At 32.9% G+C, this 22,278-nt stretch overlaps 1 protein-coding gene across 2 annotated transcripts in view; it reads right to left on the bottom strand.

Moving 5' to 3' along the window:
* Positions 1–22,278, bottom strand: part of LOC123655278 (acetylcholine receptor subunit alpha-like) — a 70,964-nt gene that overhangs the window by 5,627 nt on the left and 43,059 nt on the right. The window contains exons 2-8 of one of the 2 annotated variants that reach the window (XM_045591091.1): positions 19,544–19,698; positions 17,255–17,435; positions 14,625–14,740; positions 8,838–9,006; positions 7,129–7,265; positions 4,192–4,338; positions 741–935 (exon numbers count right to left, since the gene is read on the bottom strand). In XM_045591091.1, coding sequence (XP_045447047.1) covers positions 741–935; positions 4,192–4,338; positions 7,129–7,265; positions 8,838–9,006; positions 14,625–14,740; positions 17,255–17,435; positions 19,544–19,698 — 1,100 coding nt within the window. The remainder of the gene's footprint in view (positions 1–740; positions 936–4,191; positions 4,339–7,128; positions 7,266–8,837; positions 9,007–14,624; positions 14,741–17,254; positions 17,436–19,543; positions 19,699–22,278) is intronic. The other variant, XM_045591092.1, reaches the window with a different exon arrangement.

Raw genomic sequence — 22,278 nt, 5'->3', positions numbered from 1 at the left:
AAAAGACGACTAATATAAGGTACCTCATAATTATGACCTCAAACTCGGTTTGTGTTAGGACCGGCCACTATTAAACTTGAATAAAATCTAGTACCTATTAGCTAGTCGTAAATTGTCATGCGTTTTTGGAGTAAAACTTCTTTACGCATGCTGGACTTAGGGAATAAGTTGGTGGATACATGACGAGAGCGTTACGAGTGTGATGGGGTGAGGCGAACGGAGCAAGAGAGAGAGGTGCGAGCACACATTTTTTTCTTTTTCTCTCATAGCCAGCTACGTTTCGTATATCTAAGACACAGTGCAGGCCTATTGTGCAGGCCTATGGCTAAAGAAGTTTTACTTCAGTCGTGTGGTCTAAAGCACACTCTCTCTCGTCACGCATTCACTGGCTTACTTCCCAAGTCAAGGGAGCGTAAAGAAGTTTTACATGAAAAAGTCTAATAGAGACTTGTAGAATTTCCTGAAATGATGAAATGTAGAGATAGATTCTTGATAAGAAAAATTAAGCGTTTAGAGGTTCGATTTACCGGTCGTAGCGTTTACGATAAGATCTGCGTCCTTATGATGTCCTCATCTTACAACAGTAGAGAGTTTTAACAGTAGAGAGTGGTCAAGCGTTAATCTAATTTCCATAAAAATATCGTAAGAGATCTTATTGGTTACGAGGGTACCCTTATCGTTTCAAAACGATCTTAATATCGCTAAATCATCGTTTGTTTTAAAAATTTAAGACTGCTTACCCAGACTGCACGTAAGTTGTGTGCGTGAGGTCTTCTTTGCTGGGAGTGCGCGTGAGAGGGCGGGCGGGAGCGGCGGGCGGTGGCCAGGCGCCGGGCGCGCAGCAGTCGTCGTCGGCCGCAGCTAACCGGTATGGGTACAGCGGCCGAGCCGCACCACCACAGCGTACCACCAGGCCGCATGTTGTGAAACGCGATCTGTACCATTCATTACTTTTTAAGCCTCAACCAAGAACCTTGTCTTTCTATGATATATAGAGAGGATATCGAATTATAGTGGCTTCAAGTGGATTGTAGATTTTACAAACTAGTATAACTTGAGCTTAAATAACACAAACAGTCACACACATACAATAGAAAATTCAAGGAAGAACTGTAATATATTCAACTGTACCTACTATTGTGTTAAAATATTTCCCTATATCTATATGCTCAAAAACTCGAGAAAAAACGCTCATCCCAAAAACATCACAACAGTAGTTTGTTTATGTAGGTTTTCGCTGAATGTTTAAAGAGGCCATACCGTATTCAAAGCTCTGTCGAAAAGCCATTTACGTAACGATCTGTGGCCGCAGCGGGACCGACTTGTCTATTATATCTCTCGTCACAATAATAGACTATTCACAAATCGAATTATAATCGGCATCCGTAATGACTACCATCGTTTCGTATGCGCCTGCGTTTTGTATTTATTATTCATACATCAATAACGATAAGTATAAAATCATTCAAATGAACATAAAGCGGTGGTTTTGGTACAAAATAATTCATTAGTTGATTCCTCATTACAGAATTATTTATTCAACATCACGTACCTGATATATGCTTTTCGTTTCGTGCTTTTATTTTAAACTAGCTTCTGCGCGCGACCTTGTCCGCGTGGAACAGAGGCGCGTGCAATACTTGATCAGTAATTTGCTGCGATGTTATTTTAAAATTGCGATATCTCCTGAGATACTCATTGAAATCGAACTATGTAAAATGCTATTTTGTTTTAAATTAAATACTTGTGATAAATAACGTATTTATATAGATAAGGATTAATATCATGTTTATAAAAACATCTTTGCAAATAATGCATTATTTTAGAACGAACTTGGTTAGCATAAAAAAGGTTATAGTGAGCCAACCTTAAAAGATAGATATATGCTGTCGCGGACTTTTTTTTAGAACTTTTGAAGGGGATCAATTCTTTGATACATGATTTTTGCGAAACTTTATCTGTTTTCACAGCGCACGCAGCGGAAGCTCTCAAAAGGAAAAAAGAACCCCGATTTTGAAACATTCTTCATTGGTGTACCGCTCCTTTTGGTCTTAGCGTGATGATATATAGCCTATAACCTTCCTCGATAAATGGACTATATAACACTAAAAGCATTTTTCAAATCGGACCAGTAGTTTCTGAGATTAGCGCGTTCAAAGAAACAAACAAACTCTTCAGCTTTATAATATTAGTATAGATTTGTATTATGATGACGATATACAAAATAAATAGTAACGGATAAGAAGATCAATTTAAAAATACGAACTAGTATTTTCTTAGTTTTGTATATAAACTTGCGATAAACTTTAAGAATACTTATCAAAATAGTATAAATAAAACTTTATCTTGCAAGATTGGAGAGTCAATGAAATTTTAAAGTGTTTCTCTGTATTTACTCAAATTTTCAGACATGTGTATATCTCAAGATAAAGCTAGGTTTATATGAGCCATGTATATTTTACTTGTGTCGTGTGTATTTTCATGTCATTTCCGGTTTCAGAACAAGGGGCTTTATCCAACTGAGAGCCGTTGGTTGTGAGAGATTTTACTAATGTTTTTTATTATTATTAGAATTTTTTAAATATTTATGTGAATTATATTTCATGTAAATTTAAACAATTTTGTAAATTTACGTAATTTTTTTATGTTTATACTTTCTATAATCTAGACTTTCATTTCAGAAGGATATAAAAAATATCAATATCCTGGATTAAAATTTCAAATCGGAGTGAATAATAAAGACCCTTGTTAATAACCGTCGACAATATTTTTTATTCAAGTTTTGAATATCGAAATCGGAGCGATCACTGATTTATATTCAAAAAGGTAAAAATGACTGTATCTTGATGCCATATATTTGTGTTATTTATAATTTACATTAATGAGATAAATAAAAACGCCTATATATTTTTAAACAATTACATTAAGCAAAAATATTTTTTCTCACTTAATTATCGGTTTTATGTAATGCACAATTATGAGGGATTATTTTTAATAACACGCACGTATGTAAACGACGTAATTTACTCTTTATATTGGATTTATCAATGAAAAAATGAAATGTGTGTATAGGTCTCTTGATTTTTCAAAAACATGTTATTCATAATTTAATGTTATATAACTTTGAAATTTTAATTTATTGACAAAAAAAAAAAATAATTAAAATTATTGACAAGCAGAAAAGACAGCGATATTTTTGCTAAAGAATTTAAGCTTGATATATATCAAACTAATAAATAACATAAAAATACCTACGTATTAGCTTTAATTTTTTGAAACTGGTCAAAGCCGTGGTTTTAAAAAGCGAATTCCTATGTAGGTTACGTTTAAACTTCAACTTGTAGTGTATGAAAAATGTTGACAATAGCCTCGAGAGATAATGCATCGTTGGGTTCTTTTAATGCTTTGCAACAAACGTACAACACATACATATATGAAACACAAACAAAAAAATTGCAAAATATATATTTTAAGCTAGTTAATACTCAAACTGCTGCATAGGTATATTTTGGAGCAGCATTATGAATTATACCTACTCCAATCCTTATCTTAAAAGAAGAGGCAATTTCTTGACAGTAAACGTTAACGAGCTGATAGTTTTATTTGTTTAAGCGTGTAGCTAAACGACCTTTTCAACAATTAATTCGCGTACTTAAAGAGGTGTTCCTCCGAAGCTTATTGAGGTGAAGAAGTTTAAAGGCGAGACGTTAACTTTTTAGGCTCAGCGTACTTCAGTCACCAACAATTTATGATTAAATTGTAGCTGTTAATTTTGTTTAAAGATTGTGATATATGAAGTGACTTAACCTTTAGGTATACCATATAGTAATTGTATAAAATATTAAATTACAACTAGAAATTTTTGTAGATTTTTATTTCTAAAAGTAATTACTGTAAAAGATTGATAATAGTTTAAAAGTAAAAAGAAATTGCAATCTGTATCGAAAACGAAAACGTATTGCTTCAATATATCAACTATAACATTGCAATACTTATCACTCCCTTTATCGGGAGGATAGTAAGAATAGCCTAAAGTGAATTTCATTGGCCGAAAATCTTTTGAAAAATTCGTTCACTCAGTTTCGAAAGTACAATGAATTTTTCAACGATTGATCAATTCGATCCAAAGGGACAAAAGAATTGGATCAGTTGAGAACACTTTACTGCTTTTATAAAGGAAGGTTATCTTACCTCGTTGTGTCGAATTTATACTGTGGTCGCTTCATGAAGAGAAGCCGCGGGAGGATGTGAATGAACACTCGCTTCACCCACGGAGCCATTCTGTGAGTCTGTGGTGACCGGAAGTGGACGTTCAGGACCACGACTGTCACACATATACTGCAACAACAGGTGAGATTACCTTCTGTTCGTTGTCTTATGAGACCTTTTTGTCACAAAATATGTAGCGCAGGACAAAAACTTAATTAAAAATTTATAAAATTCGATTTCGTACATAACGATATTAAAGGATTTCTAATAAAATGTATTTTTTCAACTTACTTTTTATGTAGGCCAAAAAGTCGTCGAACGCATGTTACAAATTTAATAATTTGGAATCCGACACGCCACCAATCTCTATCTGCAGTTTCGCGTAGAAGCCTATCTAAATGGCGGTAGTTAATCAGGATATATGGGTCTAATCCTGCGGGTGGTGAGGATGAAATTATGTTTGGGCCGCCCGAATGGCTAAGTAAGCAGTTTACTTATTTACCTCGTATGCGATAGAAGCAATATCTCGTTACGACTTAACTTGACTGTATCAAATTCTCTGGCGATGAGCTAATCATAATTACACTATCATTAGCGAATTTAAACCAGAACTTGAAATGCAAATAAAGTATAATTCAAAGTATACCTTTGTTATACGATCACCAAGATTCGAATCTCTTTGACGCGATAACTCGAGTGAAAGTTGAAAAGAGGCTCGACGATTATCATTTTCTTTGAGTACAAAGTTATGCAATCAAATATCTGGTTTAAACGTTGAATTCTAATTTATATGGAAATTCTGTGGCTTGTTACGGCTCTGTATTCGACGATCGGTATTTAAATAAGTTTTGTGCGAATACGTCGGAGTTTCGTTTGTCGTGGGTATTTTGTCGGCACGCAGATAGTGTCAACTGGGAATGAGACCCAGCTTTTACGGTAAAAATTTCCATTAAATTTACGAAATAGGTTTGTTTCCTTTATTAATGAAAATTCTGTTAAAGGAGAAAGACGCAAAAACTTAGTTATATATGTAATTGTTAGCAGTAGTTGTTCGTTTGTTTCTAAATATGTGACTATTTTAGTGTTCTCTGCTTTATTTCGTTATAAGAGGACGTCACCAAGTCAACTTCACGTTCGGGTCAAGAATCACAACTTAAGATTTAACACTAAAATGAAATATGAATTGGAAATAAAAAATGTCTCTGAGCTATGTAAACGTCTTATGATATAAACTTAGTTAATATATAAATAAGATAGTGTCTTTAACGCAATACGAGTATAAGCTTATTATCAAATCAACCACTCAGTAGGTAATTGTAAAGCTATTCCGGAATCTGTACATTAAACATGTCTATGTTTCTAGCAGTGCTAATATTCGCAGATTGTTGTAATTACAAGAGCAAGCCTGTAATCTAATTGTCAAATACATGTGTATATAACTAGAATGATCTTGTATAATTTTAATAACCGACATTAAATAATTGAATCAATTTTATCAAACATTTTGATAAAATGATTGTATGTTATGGAATGTAGACCCTAATACCTAATTTACTTTTACACAGCAGTATATTCGCAGTAGTTTATAAATTTGATCTAAAAGTAATATTATTAATATATATTTCCAGTAGTATTAACATAACACAAGTCCTCAGTATGTATAACTTTGTGCCCAGTGATTTAGTTACGACGCGAAAGACAATTAGAGAGTTTTCATTGGATTAGTCCTGATACAGAGTTTATGTAACAAAGACGCATTTTTTCTATTTTACCGTAAATGGTGTTGACTTATTTAGTTGAATATTGTGTATGTTTCTAACGCTGTGCAAATATTAAGCGGTATACAAATTATTATTCAAAATAAAAATATTAAAGTAAGTTTCTTTTAATTTCATGATTTTAGTAAAATAATTCCAACTAGACAGTGGTGTCAATATCTGTTCTATGGCGCAGTGTCTCTCTAGCTTATTACCCTTACACATTTTCAACTAATGCATAAATTAAGTGAAATATATAACATACAAATAAATATTAAATAGAAATTAATAAATAAATAGATAAATAAACATATACATAGAACAATAAGCAAAGAATTGTACGTTTTACAAATTTAAAATATAGGAATAAATTTTATCCTATTCCTTATCCTTTGTCATCACGGACTCACAGTGTTGAATACTTAAGATTATTTTTTGGAAAAAAATAAAATAAAGCAAAGTACCAGATCATGAATTGCATATTTTTGAATGCCGGTATAAATAATTGCTTCAATGACTTGAAATATTTTTAAATTCTCATTTAATCCCTTGAATATTAGTCTCTGAAAATATTAAATATGAAGGGCCAGGGGCTGTTAGGTTTTGCGTAGCAAGTGACATACAATATTTTATTCTTTTATTGACAAGTCAGTATGTTGTTATAAGAATTACTAAGCAAATTCTCCTAATCAAATACACTTAATTCTTTTCAATTCTATTTTGGCAACCCACTTAAACATCTGTATTATATAAAGAAAGAAAAATCACTACTGATACTAAACGAGATCTCTCTAAAATGGGTACAATTAAAAATATAGCCTTTGTCAATCAGTAATAACAACGTCGCATTCTACTGGCCAAAAAAATTTCGAAATCTTCTAGTAATTTTTAAGCTTAATCATTAACAAGTTAAAAAACAAAAATCAAATCTTTCCTCTTTATAATATATTATTTTTTTATATAATTATATAATATATTTTTATAGGTGTATGTCAATAAATTTTATCTCATAGTTAAACCGCAACTCTAATAGGGTGAAATTGAATTTTTAATAATCATTTAACGTGTTTGAGCTTAAATATATACTTAATTAAGCTACATTTTTATTACAATAAATAATAAAATCTTAAACTATTTAAAGAAAATTAATGAAAGAGCTTACCTTATAGAAACTAAAATCATAGCGAAAATCAGATATTTCCCGAGTAGAGGCACGACGAGAGACGTCGGGGGTATGATCTCAACGACCAGCAGGAAGAACACGTGAAGACTAATCAGAATCGAGATCGAGAGCGTCACCTTAGAACAATAATCATTAACTTCAGACTTACTTTAATAAAACACAATATAATATCAAGTTATCATGATTTTGGTAAGAATAAATGAGAATTCTTCGCTTTCAAATATTATATTAGCTTACTTTATACGAATACTGTTGGTAATATACAAATATTTTGTTTTGAAGACATTGAAAATTCTAACATTTAAGACAAAATAATATAAAAGTTAAATAATAAGTATTTTGTTAATAATTGTGAATTAAATTGCCAGTATCTATTTGAGATCTTCAAACAATAAAAGTGTTGTATCTCAGTAACAGTTGTAAAGTTGTGCTATCATTTATAAATTTCATTATTTGCGTAGTTTTTACATAATATTAAAACTAAATTTAATGTTAAAACTTTTTTAAAATTGGCGATAGTTAAAACAATATTTTGAATCCACGTCATTGAGTGACAATGCAATCAAAAAACTGTCGGTACGCAAAAAATATGGTTTTATCTCGTGTATGGTCTGAAGGTTAAATTGAAATAAAATTTCCTTAAATATCGGTATTATATATAACTTATTTCTTTATAAGAATTTATTGCTTGTGACTTATTGAAATGTTATTTATTTGAAAAGTTTTTCGAACTTGCCCTAGTTCTGTACCTTCCGGAGTATAAAATATTACCATCGCGAACTACCTCAAATATTATATCTTTGATATTATTTAAGGGTTTAGTAAATTTACGATATCTAATATGTTAATTACGAGTGGTGCTAAAGCAGCAAAAATATTAAAGAGCTACGCTTTGAAAATAGGATAAGAGAATTTTTAGACAGAGAAGAAAAATATTAAATTTGTTCATTTTCTCGCAGACAATATAATGACGTCTTTATGTTTTATTTTTTGTAATAATAAATTTGATATAAGTTAGCGAATCCAACAACCGCTCTGGTGTAGTGGTGCGAGTAGTCGCCTAAAACACCGCCGGTTTGAGGGTTCGATTCCTGCTTGGGATGGATATTTGTGTATGTACAAATATTACTCTCCGGTTTGGGTTTCTGTCCTTGTGGGTCTAACCACCGTGCCTCGGAGAGCACGTTAAGCTGTCGGTCCGGTTGTTATCATAAATATTCAGATATTAGCGATATTAGCGATTATATAGCGTTACTCATAGTAGGGAAACGCCAAGCCGTCATATCCGCTAACCCACAGTGGAACAGCGTGATGAATGAAGCTCCAATCCTTCTCCTATATGGAAAAAGGGCCTATGCCCAGCAGTGGAATGCTACAGGCTGACTCGTTGTGAATATAAAATGCTACGTGTTTTTTTATAACCGAGATTATTTTATATTCGAGTTTTTATTAAACATCTCTTTGTAAATATGTTTGACAATTTCATTCAATTGTCACACAATAACTAGTATTCTGTAATATAATTCAGCATTTCTTATACTTTGTACGGTACTTGTTCAGTAAATGTACGCTCATAAACAAACTAAATAAATAAAGGTATGTGAATAACACGTAAAGGGTTACAAACAAACTTTCGTAATATTGTCTTTGTACATACGTATGTATACATACTCATAATTATAACTTACCTTCTCACCGCTGTCTGACGGTAAATAAAAAGTTAGTACAGTTAGGAACGAGATTCCCATGCACGGTATGATGATGTTCACGGTGTAAAACAGGGTCTTCCGCCGCATTGTGATGTTGAAGGTGATGTCCAGATACGGTTCATCGCAGCACGTGTAGAACTTTTCGTTTCTGGATTACACGAAAACACTTAACTTTTCATTACAGATACATCGTATCAGATAAACATAACTGTGGTAGGGCACAGCAGGAAATTAGCTCAAAATATGGAGCAGTCCGACCTTACAGAAGATCACATCTAAATAATACTGTTTTCGAGCAGTGTTGTGTTCTTGTTGGTGAGTAAGGTAAGGACCAGATCTCCTGGGGGGAATCGGTGATATATCGGGGGTTAGCAACGCGCTTGCGATGCTTCTGGTGTTGCAGACGTCTATTAACTACGGTAATCGCTTACCATTAGGTGAGCCGTACGGTCGTTTACCAACCTAGTTATATAAAAAATAATATATAAATATGTTTAACACGCACTGTCGCCTGTTCCTAAAGTAGGCAATTTAATGTCTGTTTTAGGTAACAACCGGTGATATAGATAAGCATGTATATTTTGTAATAAATGTACTCAAGTAAAAGTAATACATAATACACCCAGACAGAGCAGTGCTAACGAGATGCTAACGAGAGACGAGAGTCTGATTTGCGATTCGTTTTTGTACTTGTTAAATTTACCGAAGTAATTTTTAAATTGGCATTAAATATTTGTAATATTTATAAACCTTATATTGTAAATTTTTAGTATAGTTTGACTCGTGATTATTTTATTTAAAGACAAGATATAAAAGATGAATACTATTAAGGAAGATGAATAACATTTTATGAATATTCAACGCTGTAGCGTTCTCGTTTTAAAAGTGAAGTGACCCTACATTTTATATCAGAGGACACCCAAATAAATACGCATGCAAAAGCAATTTCGCGGAGTGACTCGTAAAAATATCTTAAGAGGCACTAGGGAAAGAATATCGTGTGAAATATATGTATATCACGTTTAATGTCGATTATTATTTTCCCTTATTTTTACGTAAGATTTAATAATTAAATATTAGCAATTATAAATTATTTTATTACAAAACGCGTAAGACTGATAACAAATGACCAGTTAAACACCATTATTACGGAATCTCGTCTCGAATAAGTCTACATCAAGTAGGCGTTGTTTCCTCGTAAGGATTAGTCTAAAATATGTTTTTATTAATTATTTAATGGTTTTGTTTAAGTCCTAATAAATGCAAAATATCTTGTTTGTATAAATAATGTATCATTATATTACGTATTAAATTCAAATTACAATAAGCTGCTTACTTCAAAACATATTTCCTTTCCATTAGATTAAAATTTAGAGACAATATATGTAAGATTTCCTTCATTGATGTTTCGTTCGAAATAGCAGTTGTTAGGTATATGTATTTCATGTAAGTGTAATAAAAAGGTCAATATTTCTTAAATTTTTTTGTCGGGTGCCTATTTCATTCCTTTTTTTTTAAGTAGCATCCCAATAAAAGGTTTTAGCCTATTTGAATATTTATTTGTAGGATGACGTATTAAAGGCACTTTTGAAGCCTATTTCAATAAAGTTAATTTTGATTTTGATTTTAACTAATGTGAAAATGAATGTAACGTGGGTAAAAATGCACAGTTAGTTAGCTAGTTTCGAATACAAATAATCGTTATGTGATTTTGCATTGTTTTCAATAAACAAACAGACACAATTTATGAAATATAATGACATTATTCATTTATAGGTTCTTTCATAATGCCCAAACAGCTTACATACAATATTTGTAAGGGATAATTCTAAAGACACAATATAATATTTATTTAATATTTTAAATAAATATTCTTGCAGTTGACCGTCACAAAAAAGTTCAACTTACATATACGTATGAGTATTTCCAATATAAACAAAAATATATAAAAAACACAACCTTTTTTGGAGCCAGTATTACAAAAAAAAAACTATATTTCGTTAATAAATTTTAATTCAAAACTCGCATCATTTGTTAAAACTTATATCAAATTTTTACATTTTCTCATTATATTTTTCCAGCACTGTAAAATGTAAGAATACTCTTTGATCAAACATTTTAAAATAATAAATTGACATGGAATGGAACGAAACAAATATATAGAACTATTTATTCAGAGCGCGTAGACGCCGCGTAGAGCCTCTGTAAGTTATGTAACAATGAAACTCAACGAAAGGGCAACAAAAATATTTCTCCTAGAAACATTTGTTTAATTATCAATGAACTTTAACGCACCTAAGCTTAGTATAATATTATTAAAAGCTTTTATTTATTTTGTAGTATATGTATGTACGTAATTATGTTTGTTTGAGTGAAATCTTGCAACCCAATTTTGAAACACATGTCTCCAACCGATTGTGTTGAAATTTTATATACACGTTTAGTTTGGATGGCACTGCATCGTTAGCTGTGATACTAAATTCAACATGGCGGAACACCCAAAATGCAGGATTAGTTATTTTTAATACATTCCTATAGTATGGATATCAAATTAAAGGGCTTCCTGAGAATGGTAATAAATTAAAAAAAAAAATGAGTTGGCATCACTCTATCCAGTATTGCGGACTCTTAGAGAAGTCTGACTAATTTTTTATGGTTTTCTACGATCTGGTTAGCAAACGAAAATTGAAACTAGTTGAGAATACGAGTTGGTCCATTGCTCCAATCCGTTTGCATTTTTGGTGAACTGGGGTTTTTGGAGCCCTTGCTTATGATGATGTACAGTACACAAAATGCAGGATAGTACAGTTGACCATGCCGCTGTATACTCGGCTCGTTCTCTGCTGCTAGTCAAGCATAAGTGGCCTTAAGTAGGGTAACTACAGTACTGGGCGCGTCCCCAGGTGGCGGATGTTGAAATGCCGCCCGCTTGGTGGTAGCGGTCTTGCGGACGGACACCCACCAAAAGCAGCAGAGGAGAACGCGAAAGTAGATTGAAATGCCGGGGCTGTTGGGTTGCGCTCCGAGGGAGGCGCGAAAGCGCATGGGATGTCGGGACCTTTGGATCGCGCCCCGGGGGGAGGTGCGTAAGCGGGTTGGAGTACCGCGGTCATTGATTCATTCCCCGGTGGGTGAAGGCATTAAAGAGTCTCGTCAAGGCTTTTAGGGTGGGTCGCCCTGCGGTCTTGAGGAGCTCAGTCGTAACTCCGTTCTCTCCACATGTTTTTAACTCTCCGAGCGTAGCAATAATCTCGTCTACATCACTTTCCGGAACCTCTTCTGAAAAATGGCGCAACAATGGATCATCGGCATCCCAAGTCCCAGACTTGTGTGAACTCAACGAGTACAGCTTTCTATAAAATTTCTCTACCTCTTGTCGGATCTGAGAGCGATAGTAGACGGTTCTGTCTTCCGCTGTTTTAAGCTTCGCAAGAAGAGTTCTTGCCAGTGTTCTTTGCAAAACATTCGACGCTCTAACGCTGTAACGCTGCTGTTGTAATATCTCTTTTATTAGAGCAGCGAAGGTCTCAAGCTTTGACTTACTTGAATACCTGTATCACTTTCAGGGAGTACCTGACAGTGAGTTTAAATATTAGGTACGTTAACGCTATAAGTGTTAATTTTCCTACACTTTTTGTCATCAAATAAATCAAGATAATACAATTTCAAAATTTTCTAATCTGTGCAACATAACCTTATCTGCTTACCAGCTTCGAGGAAGAATTTATTACTTTCGAAAAACCAATATAAAATCGTATATAAAGAAATGGAACAGAAACGACAAAGGCTAAAGAAGCAATAACAAAGAATAGATGGAAACGCGGTCCATATTGCAAGTAATCATTGAAGAACTTTTTGTATTACAATTTGAAATGAACAATAAAGCGGTACGATGAATGGCAGTATAATGGATATACAACGTTCTGTAATCATGAGCTTTCAGTTTGAGTACCAATGTTGTGGTCCAGTTAACATAATCTACCATATCTATTAAATATAAAACTACTGAAACATATTTACTATAATATGTGATGTTTTTCCGTTTTATATGAAATCATTTAATAGGAAAATATATATATGGCTAATAGTTTAAGCAAATAAAAATACGTTATTGTTAAAATAGCTAGAAATAAAAAAAACATCAATTTTTGTTTATGGGCTTAAAGTCTGGCACATTAGACATAAATAAAAACAAAAGCTAGTCTGCAGTAGATTATGTCTTAAAAAGTACAAAATATATAAAAAAGTACAATATAATACTTTAACAATATACGTATATTCAAAGAGTTATTCATATTTAATTTTAATTAAGGCCTATAGTAGTGAAGGTGTTCAGTGTGACCGTGGAAGCTTAAAAACTTATATTATTATAATTAGAATGGATTTTAATATACCCAAATAGAAAAAAATAACCTAATGTAGCATTATATATTCTACTAAAGTTAATTAAGTTGTCAAGATGTACGTCATCGTGTCTCGCCGCTTATTTAACATTTTTACTGTTTTTTTTTTCAGCACAAGATAAAACCTAATCTCATTTACGTAGCGGAGTTATCCCTCTGCTTTTTATTTATAAAATGTAGGGCTTTCTGTTAATATGAAAATATGGTGAGAGATACTTTAATAAGAGAGTTTTAAATTATGAATTTTTATCTATTACTAATCTATACATATAATAAAATGGTAGGTAAGTCAAAACTGTACATTGAATATTTTTATAAAATAATACTTGGGGTGTGATCTACAATTGATAGCGAAGCCAAAAATATAGTTTTTAAAATTCTTGTCTGTTTGTCTGTATGTATGTCCGGGATAAACTCAAAAAGTACTGCATGGATTTACTTCAAATTTGGCACAAATATTATTAAGAAGTCGGGTCAACATATAGGATACATATTATCACGCTATCGCCTACGGGGAACGAGTAGTGAACCTTTATTTCTTCAACGCATTCTGTAACAACGCGTAATCTAACGACGCATATTTGAATGTTGTTGTTATTATGTTAATAACCATATCATAAGCTAGCTTCACACTGTAAATAAAGACATTCTGTAGTATATTTAGTATCAGCATTGCACCCGTGCGAAGCTGGGGCGGGTCGCTAGTATTTCATAAGACGAAATCTGATGGCCTTGTATTAATTCTACAGAAACATTCCATGTTCGTTAGTATTTTCTCGTTTACTATGTATTTATATAACATTTTAAGAAATTATAGGTACGCAATAAAAGCTTCTTTCCTTTAAGTAATAAAAAACTTTGAGTTCGGTCACGTTCAGCGCTAAATGTTTGATGGATTTTTCTATTTTCATCTATTGTCGGACAGATTTTCACATACCGTTTATCTGAAGTAATATTGTGTAATATAACCAATAAGACAAAACTCTTTAAATAAATAAATAAGCAATAAATAAAGACATTAATAGTCAGTCAAGAAGTCAATATATAGACAATATATACAATAATATAGAGACATATATATTGAGTATCTAAAAATACGCACAACATCAAAGATCGTCTGTTGTTGTAAAAATGGATCAGCTTCCATTAAACTCTGCTACTGTGAATTAACGAACTACACTATACATTTTTATAATTTTTTCGATAACGCTTCTAAGCCAATGTCTAAAAAGTATTTTTTAAACGTAAGACCTGGTATATTATATTAATATATTAATGGCAACTTTCTTATTTCTTTAAAACTTATGTTAATTATTATTATTATTATTAAAAATTAAGGTTCTAGTAGACTTTGAAAACAAACCTTACAGCGGGCACCTCCAGTATGTCCCACTCAACGGACATGTAAAACTCCGAGAGATCGACGCCGACTGAAACCACGTTACTGCCAGCCTGCTCATCCATATGCCTCAGGTCCACCTGAACACATGTCCTCATTCCGAAATTTATGTCAATTTAAAAGATTTACGTAAACATAGTGACATTTATGACTCTGCCGTATCAAGAGGTATAAAAATTACTTATTAATTCTTTATTAATATAAAAAAAAAATTGATATTTAAAACTTGAAAGTACTGTATTAATATTTGAATAGAGTTATCATTTAAAAAAAGACATTTTTGAAGTTAATTTTAAATTGATATCAAGGAATGGATTAATATAATATTACATTATGAATATTAAACAGTCTAAGCACCAAACATAAAACACAATATCAAAACACAAAACAAATATACTGACATATAGATAGCTATTTGGCATAACTTTAGTAACTTTTAGTTATCATCGGCGTTTAAAATTGCAACACAATTATTAAATGTTTACGAGGAGTAAAAATAGAATAAATTTGTTGTATATTTTGTATCTGACCGTGTGAAAAAGATTTATCATTTATCTATTTCTACTCAAGCGTAAACAAGTTTAAAGATATTTTATTTATGTTTTCCTTTTTAGTTATAATTATTTGTTTCAGTTGACATTATTTAACATTTTTCTTTATCAGATACACGCTCCCTGTCACACAATGTGTAGGTACCTAAAACTTAAGAATTAATTATATTAGTGATCTGTAACAACAGTACGACATCGACTCTCTTCTTTGACGCCTTTTGAGGTAATTATTACTGAAATCTCATCACAAAGTGTGCCAAGTACCTGTATGAAATCGTTTTTAGTTCATGTTTTTTAAAACGACACTGAGTAACAACATTTCGAATCATGCGAAATAGTAACAACGCGAAACACAACACCTAGAACAATTTTTGAGCTTTGAGTTTTTAACGAGCAATAATGGAGTTAGACCTCTATTTGGTTTATATTGTGTCTTGTATTAGTGTTATATTATTTACAAGGACGTACTCCATTTTATGTGACTCGTCAAAAAACAAGGAGAACGGAAGCACCGGCTCCGCCGCGCATGTGGGTGTCGCGCGGGAACGGCGGAAGTCGCGAGTGTGTATCGCGTGGAAGCGAAGCCGCGCGACTTTCAGACCTTTCACGCCTCATCGCAACAACGTCCAGCAGCTAATATCTAACACAAATCAATATCACGCGGTGCAGACTATGGACTAAGCACGGTCGTTGTTGCTGAGAGGCACGAGGTTCGTTCATGTGTTACGAGTGCATGCAAGACCGTCGTCGTCGACTGAGTGTCTCGTGATGTGCACGTACCTTCAGTCAAAGAAACGGTCGCTCTAATGGCGACATCTATTTTTAATTGTGTATCGTTTCATTTGTTTTAGTTTTGTTATGGTAATGACTTCATGCAATGACCAGCGACACCGAATTCTTACAGCCACTAAAAGTCGCTAATAGGGAAAGGTATAAAATATGCAAAAAGATGGCCGTTAATGCTCCAAAATACAAGAAACCAAAATGTACATATTATTTTTTTAAGATATCGTGTTGTGCTCAAGTTGTCCGCGTGTAATTCTGTGTAAAGCAGTGTAAGAGACGTGGTCACGGTTTGCGGCTGTCGGCCGTCGTGATCGGGAATGCAATTGTTTCAGAGCGAAGCTGGAGTCATGCAGTGTGTGCAATGTGTAACATAGAGGAGACATGCAGCAAGCACTTGTGTTAGCTGTTTGTGTTTCATAAAGTGTGTATAGGCGCGAGCGGAGCCAGCTGGAGGAAATTAACGGGATAAAAACATTCTACGCAAAAAGCCGTTCTCTTATTAAGAATAGTCGTCGGCTTATAGAGTAGAATAGTTCAGTGGTGTAAGGGAGATTCGGATAAGGATCGAGTTGAGTGACGTTGCATCCCATATCACCTGACATTTAAAATTTTATACCTTTCCGTGTCGAGCGAGGAAGGCCGATCGAACTAAGTGGAACCGATCGAGGATATTCTGGAGCATACGTGGACACGCACGTTGACATACTGCTACTCCTCATACTTAAAAACATCACCATCGCAATAGTTATGTAAACTTGGAACTCGTTTGAGCTAAAGAGCGTACTCCAGGCGGCAAGCAGACGGCGGAATACGTCGCCGCTCGTCGCCTTTCGCACTGGCACTGTCGCGAATAGTCAATGGTTTAACATTATTATCATACCACACAGACAGAATAGTAATATTAATTACACGACGAAAAAACGTTCGAGCCAACAAGCTACTGCATGGACACGGGCCGGAGCGGCGGGCCCTACTCTACAGCCCGCGCGCGCGGCGCCAAGCGGCTTACAGCGGGGCGTCACCTTGAAGCCGTCATACGTCCAGCTGCCTAACTTAAGCACACAGGTTTGCACGTCGTAAGGAAAGAACTCGACGTCGATAGAGCAGGAGGACTTATAGACCGCGGGCGGCTGCCACACCACCATGCCATTGTGGTACACCGTGGCCTTAGTCATCAGCGTCACCTCGTAGTTTCCATCGGCGCTGTGGACAAACAGATTGGTCAGCCATAACGATGGGAGAGACCCGGTAATTTACCTTGAATCCATCGTATGTCCAGCTACCGAACTTAAGAACACATGTTTGCTCGTCGAAGGGAAAATATTCCACATCTATTTCGCAGGAAGACTTGTAAATAGCGGGCGGTTTCCATTCGACCAGCCCTTGGTGATAGATGGTTGCCTTGGTCGCCAACGTTACCTCGAAGTTGCCGTCGGCACTGTAATATTAACGTACATTTACAAACCGGCAGGGCCCTGCGTGTGCCCTTTAGTTCACGACAATGTGTTCATCTGTTGCGTCGGCGGTGTCTACATCGATGTTTACATATTCATCCTTATTTTTATTTAAAAGTGTATTAAACCGATAATCAGTATAAATTTTTATTTAAATAATTGTTAACTTCTATTATTAGTTTCTATGTACAAGGCTTTCTGGGCTTTTTACAATCCCATATAAAATTGCTACATATTGTTATTTTTTTGAACAATTTTCCAAATTAAACATAATTAAAATAAAAGTGCATAAAAGTAAGAGTAATCTTCATTTTTTGCACGTTATACGTTACGTTGATAGATTTATACTACAATTTAAAAAAGAAGATGAATTTGGAACAGTTTTGGATTAGGGAAAAAGGTTAACAATTGGAAGGACCAGCTTGAATTAAGAAAGGCACAGCCGGAAATGAGTAACGTTTGCGTTGAAGCCATTAATCAAAGTCACGTTCTACTGACCCATACATAAGACTTTTATTTTTAATGAATCTTTACTTAAGTAATCTGTCATTAATCTGTAATAATTAAGTTTTTTTTTCTTTTAAGACGCTGTAATATTAACATCAAATTCATACGATGACCTTAGAATACTATCAAAACACAACATATTTGGAATGATTAAGCATAAACAAACCTTATAAGTCATTTACTAGTTACTATTAGTTATTGATTTTAGCATAAACTGTGTTAAAAATAAATCAAGACCATCTCTAGAGGATGGATAATTTTAGACATAAAATAAACATATTAAATTAGATACTAAAACAGAACATATTTATGATTTGAAATCAAATTTACCAATTTTAATAATGTACGTCAAATTAACAAGGCTATTATGATTTTCATGATGATAAATATTAAAAGCGTTCTAATAACTACGTTAATGCTCGCTTATAATTTAGGAATAAACTGGCGAATAATATGATGTAGGAGCTATTATGATATATTATTATTATATGGTTATGCACAATTTGAATATAACCTTATATATAGAGGATTAATTGCTACGTTCTATTGAAATGAGATTCAATTTGTTGTGTTAGAAACAGATTCGCTAAATTCATAATTGTTCAACGTTACAAGAGTAATGGCCTCCTTAGTTATAAACTTTTTCAAATTAGTTAATATTGAAAACTTTTATCTTATAACGAGTTTTCAACCGCTTGTGCCTATTGAATTGATGATATTTTTGACAATCATCGATAACATTTTTGTATCAAGCTTTCAGAATATATAAGTAACGTAAAATATAAAAAACCACGAAAAAAACAAAACAAATAACGTGTACGTTTAAAGCCTCTAGATTTTTGTACTGCAACATCGAAAAGGCTGTGGGTAATAAAGGGACGTATCATTAAACTAATGGCACAACGATCAATTACGCATTCAACATAGATAAGGGGAACTATGCGAGTTTTAATATAATTCTATACGTAAAAGCGATTGATGTTTACAAAAAATATTTAAGCCTTTCGTTTGTTTTGTGTTTAAGTTTCGCTATTAACACTAAAGAGTAAGGAAACGACCACAATTTAAGTTTTAGTTTTAGTCCAATGATTTAAAAATAACTTAATGTGAAATGTGGGGGAATTAATCTCTGGGAATGCTTGATTTCATACTGAGTACAAAATGTAAATAGCAAATGAATTATAGAACAGAGTAGTGTATAATGGGAGAGCACAATACAGTTTTAATAGCGTATGAAGAAGCGATGCGCCGCGGCGCAGTCGATTGATGACAACAGAATGACTGCGTATCTCATAACTGTTTTAGTTTATATTTTTCTTTGCTTTTCATAAATTTGTGTTACAAATATTTTTCAATTTTCATCAGAAACAAAATTTATCTATACATTTTTTTCGTATTATGGAACTATACCTAATACAATTTTCATACGTATAAGATTTTTTGAATACAGATGATCATAATGAACAATTAATAATGGAAGAATAAAATAACTGTTTAAGTTTTGCTCGCATCTCCATGGCTATAAAATGATTAGGTTTTTTTTTAACACTTTTGACATCAATGAAACGGATTTCCAATCCCTCACTTGTTGTAGAGCACGATGTCCGGTCGCCAGATGTGGTCAGAAGGCACGTGCAGCATGTGCACGCCGCCGTACTCCCGAGGCTCCCAGCGCAACTTGTAGTCGTACCACGATTGTTCTACCCACAGATTCGTTGTCATTATTTGATTCTTCAAGTTCTGAAAGGAATTTTTATTGAAAACAGCTGTCACGAAGAGAAGATGAGAAGGAAGTAAGAAAAAGAAAGAGTCCGCATTGCGATAAAAAGATTTCTTAATTTGTTCATTTTGTAATAGTGCATATTTTCCATACGTTCATACAACATACGAGAATATACAGTATATAGCATACGTACATACGAACATATAACGCAAATTAATCACACAATAAATGATTGTGACCGTCAATGTTTAATTTATTAATAAAGAGTTCATGTATTACAAGTTTAATGAAAAACTACAGGATTTTACGCTGTGCGCACTTGTCGTAACGAAATTAATGTCATCGAGTGCAATGTGTGATTTATCGTTTCAATAACCGACCGCTAAATGTGGAATGCTCATGCTATCACAAATCTATACAAACAAATAAAATTGGAGTATCTGTTTGTAATAATAAAATAACAACTTTTTACTAAACGCATATGGATGTATATACGGTAAATATACTAAAATAACATTTGTTATAATTTTTGTCTGTCTGTTTGTTCCGGCTAATCTCTGAAACGGCTGGACCGATTTTGACGGGACTTTCGCTGGCAAATAGCTGATGTAATAAGGAGTAACTTAGACTATACTTCTGTTTTAAAAATTTAATTATTTTATAGCTCTGCGAACTGAAATATAACTTTTTTGTTATATTCCACGCGGACAAAGTCACGGGCATAGCTAGTTCTAAATAAACGTTATACGAGTATGCTTATCTAAGCGGTTTTGAGCCGTCCTTTTCAAATTATTTCAGTTTTAAGTGACTATAACATCGCTTTGGGATGCTTTCATATCGGATCTGTTTCGAAATACTATTTATAAAAACAGCGATTTCAGAAAACGGTAGTATCTGATAACAAAATATTTTTTTGAAAATATTCCTAGTGTAAAGGCAATTTTTTTTTAATATAATTTATTATAAAAAGTTATTATTATTTGGCTTGATTTTATCAAATTTGGAAGGACTCCAATTTTAATACATAAATAACAAAAGCTTATTACGGAGCCAAATGTAGAGGTATACAAAACTGTTATTTATTATTTTTACTACAATAACACATACAGTACTAGTTAGTTACTTTTGAATGTATACTTTTGAAATGTAAAAATTTAACTATACTCGTATCATTCGACGTAACGTTGCTTGAGGTAACGAATGTTTGTGACAGTATAGCAGCTTTTGATTGAGCAATTTTAAACTAGATATTATTATATCGTTAGATATAATTTACAGGTCAGAAATATTAAAAAATATTTTTAAACCTCCAATCCTGAAGTTTACTTCACTTATTTTATTATCTACGTATGATGAGGCAGCACTATTTTTGGATTTTAGATTCATTTGACACTGTTATTAATGTTTTTATTTTCAAAATGTCATAAATTTTCATTAATCATGGCCAAAAAAAGTCGTAAAATACAACGTTAATTATTGTTTAAAATATGCTGAAGTCTACTGAAGGCAAACCTGAGCACTATAATATGAAGATAAGCCAAGTTGAATATTTCAAAGATATTTAAAGAACATAAAAATTTTATTATTTTACTGCTAGAAAGCTGCACGAATATCTTCTCTTTTTCCTCGGTTCGGTCATATTTGTTTTATATGATTTATACTATTTTAAGAACTTTTTTAATCTATAATATTTTACACCCGAATAAAATTGTGTATTGTGTATTGTATATTGCAACAACTAAGGTATGGCTATATTTTGTTGTATCGTATAATAATAACAGTATATTATTCAAATTCGATTAAATCTTATTAAAAAATTAATTTTGAGGAACGATGGTTTGTCCATTAAAAAATTAAAAGCGATTATTTTAAAGTCTACAAAATAATAATGAAAGTCGTAGAAAAAATATATCTTAAGTAACAGAATTTTACGATGAAAGAAACCAGTGTATAAATAGCCCCGTGAACAGAGATAAGTAATAGATTATCGTCCCTATGTAGGTATTTCCTAACGAAACAACTAACATTCACTTAACATCGGGTAATTTATCGACCGACATTAACAAATTTCAGAGTAATACGTGAAAATTACACGCAAGTTACATTAGTTAAATTTATTTGTATGATACGCATGGTCTCTGACATAAGAAACGGTGTAAGGATATTCAAAGGCAGTGATTGATCGCTTGTTGTTTTGTTTGAACATTCTGTTGAATCATGTTGTAAATACATAGAGTGGTCTGTTGTCTTGTTGTAAAGAAACTATTTAATGATATTCATAATGATAAGATATTCTTTCGTGCGGCATAATGCATTACTTGCATTTATATCTTTATAATTATATTGAATAACTAGTTTATGATAAAGCAAACTAATCTATTTACAGATAATAATAAGTGAAAATCTACCATAACAGTAGTTTAGAGTTTCAGTTTAATCCTAAACAAAGGAGAAAAGGCAAAGTCATACAAGAAAGGCTTCAAAATATGTTAGAACCGAAACTATTTTTTAGGGAAATCTTTCTTTGATAACTGTCAGAAACTACAACGAGAGAAATGGTTTAAATATCTAAAGATTTTTTTAATACCTATTTCACT

Source organism: Melitaea cinxia, chromosome 7 (genome assembly GCF_905220565.1).
Source record: "Melitaea cinxia chromosome 7, ilMelCinx1.1, whole genome shotgun sequence".
NCBI lineage: Eukaryota > Metazoa > Arthropoda > Insecta > Lepidoptera > Nymphalidae > Melitaea > Melitaea cinxia.
The sequence above is the reverse complement of the archived record's forward strand: the minus strand, read 5'-3'. Positions and strand labels throughout refer to the sequence as shown.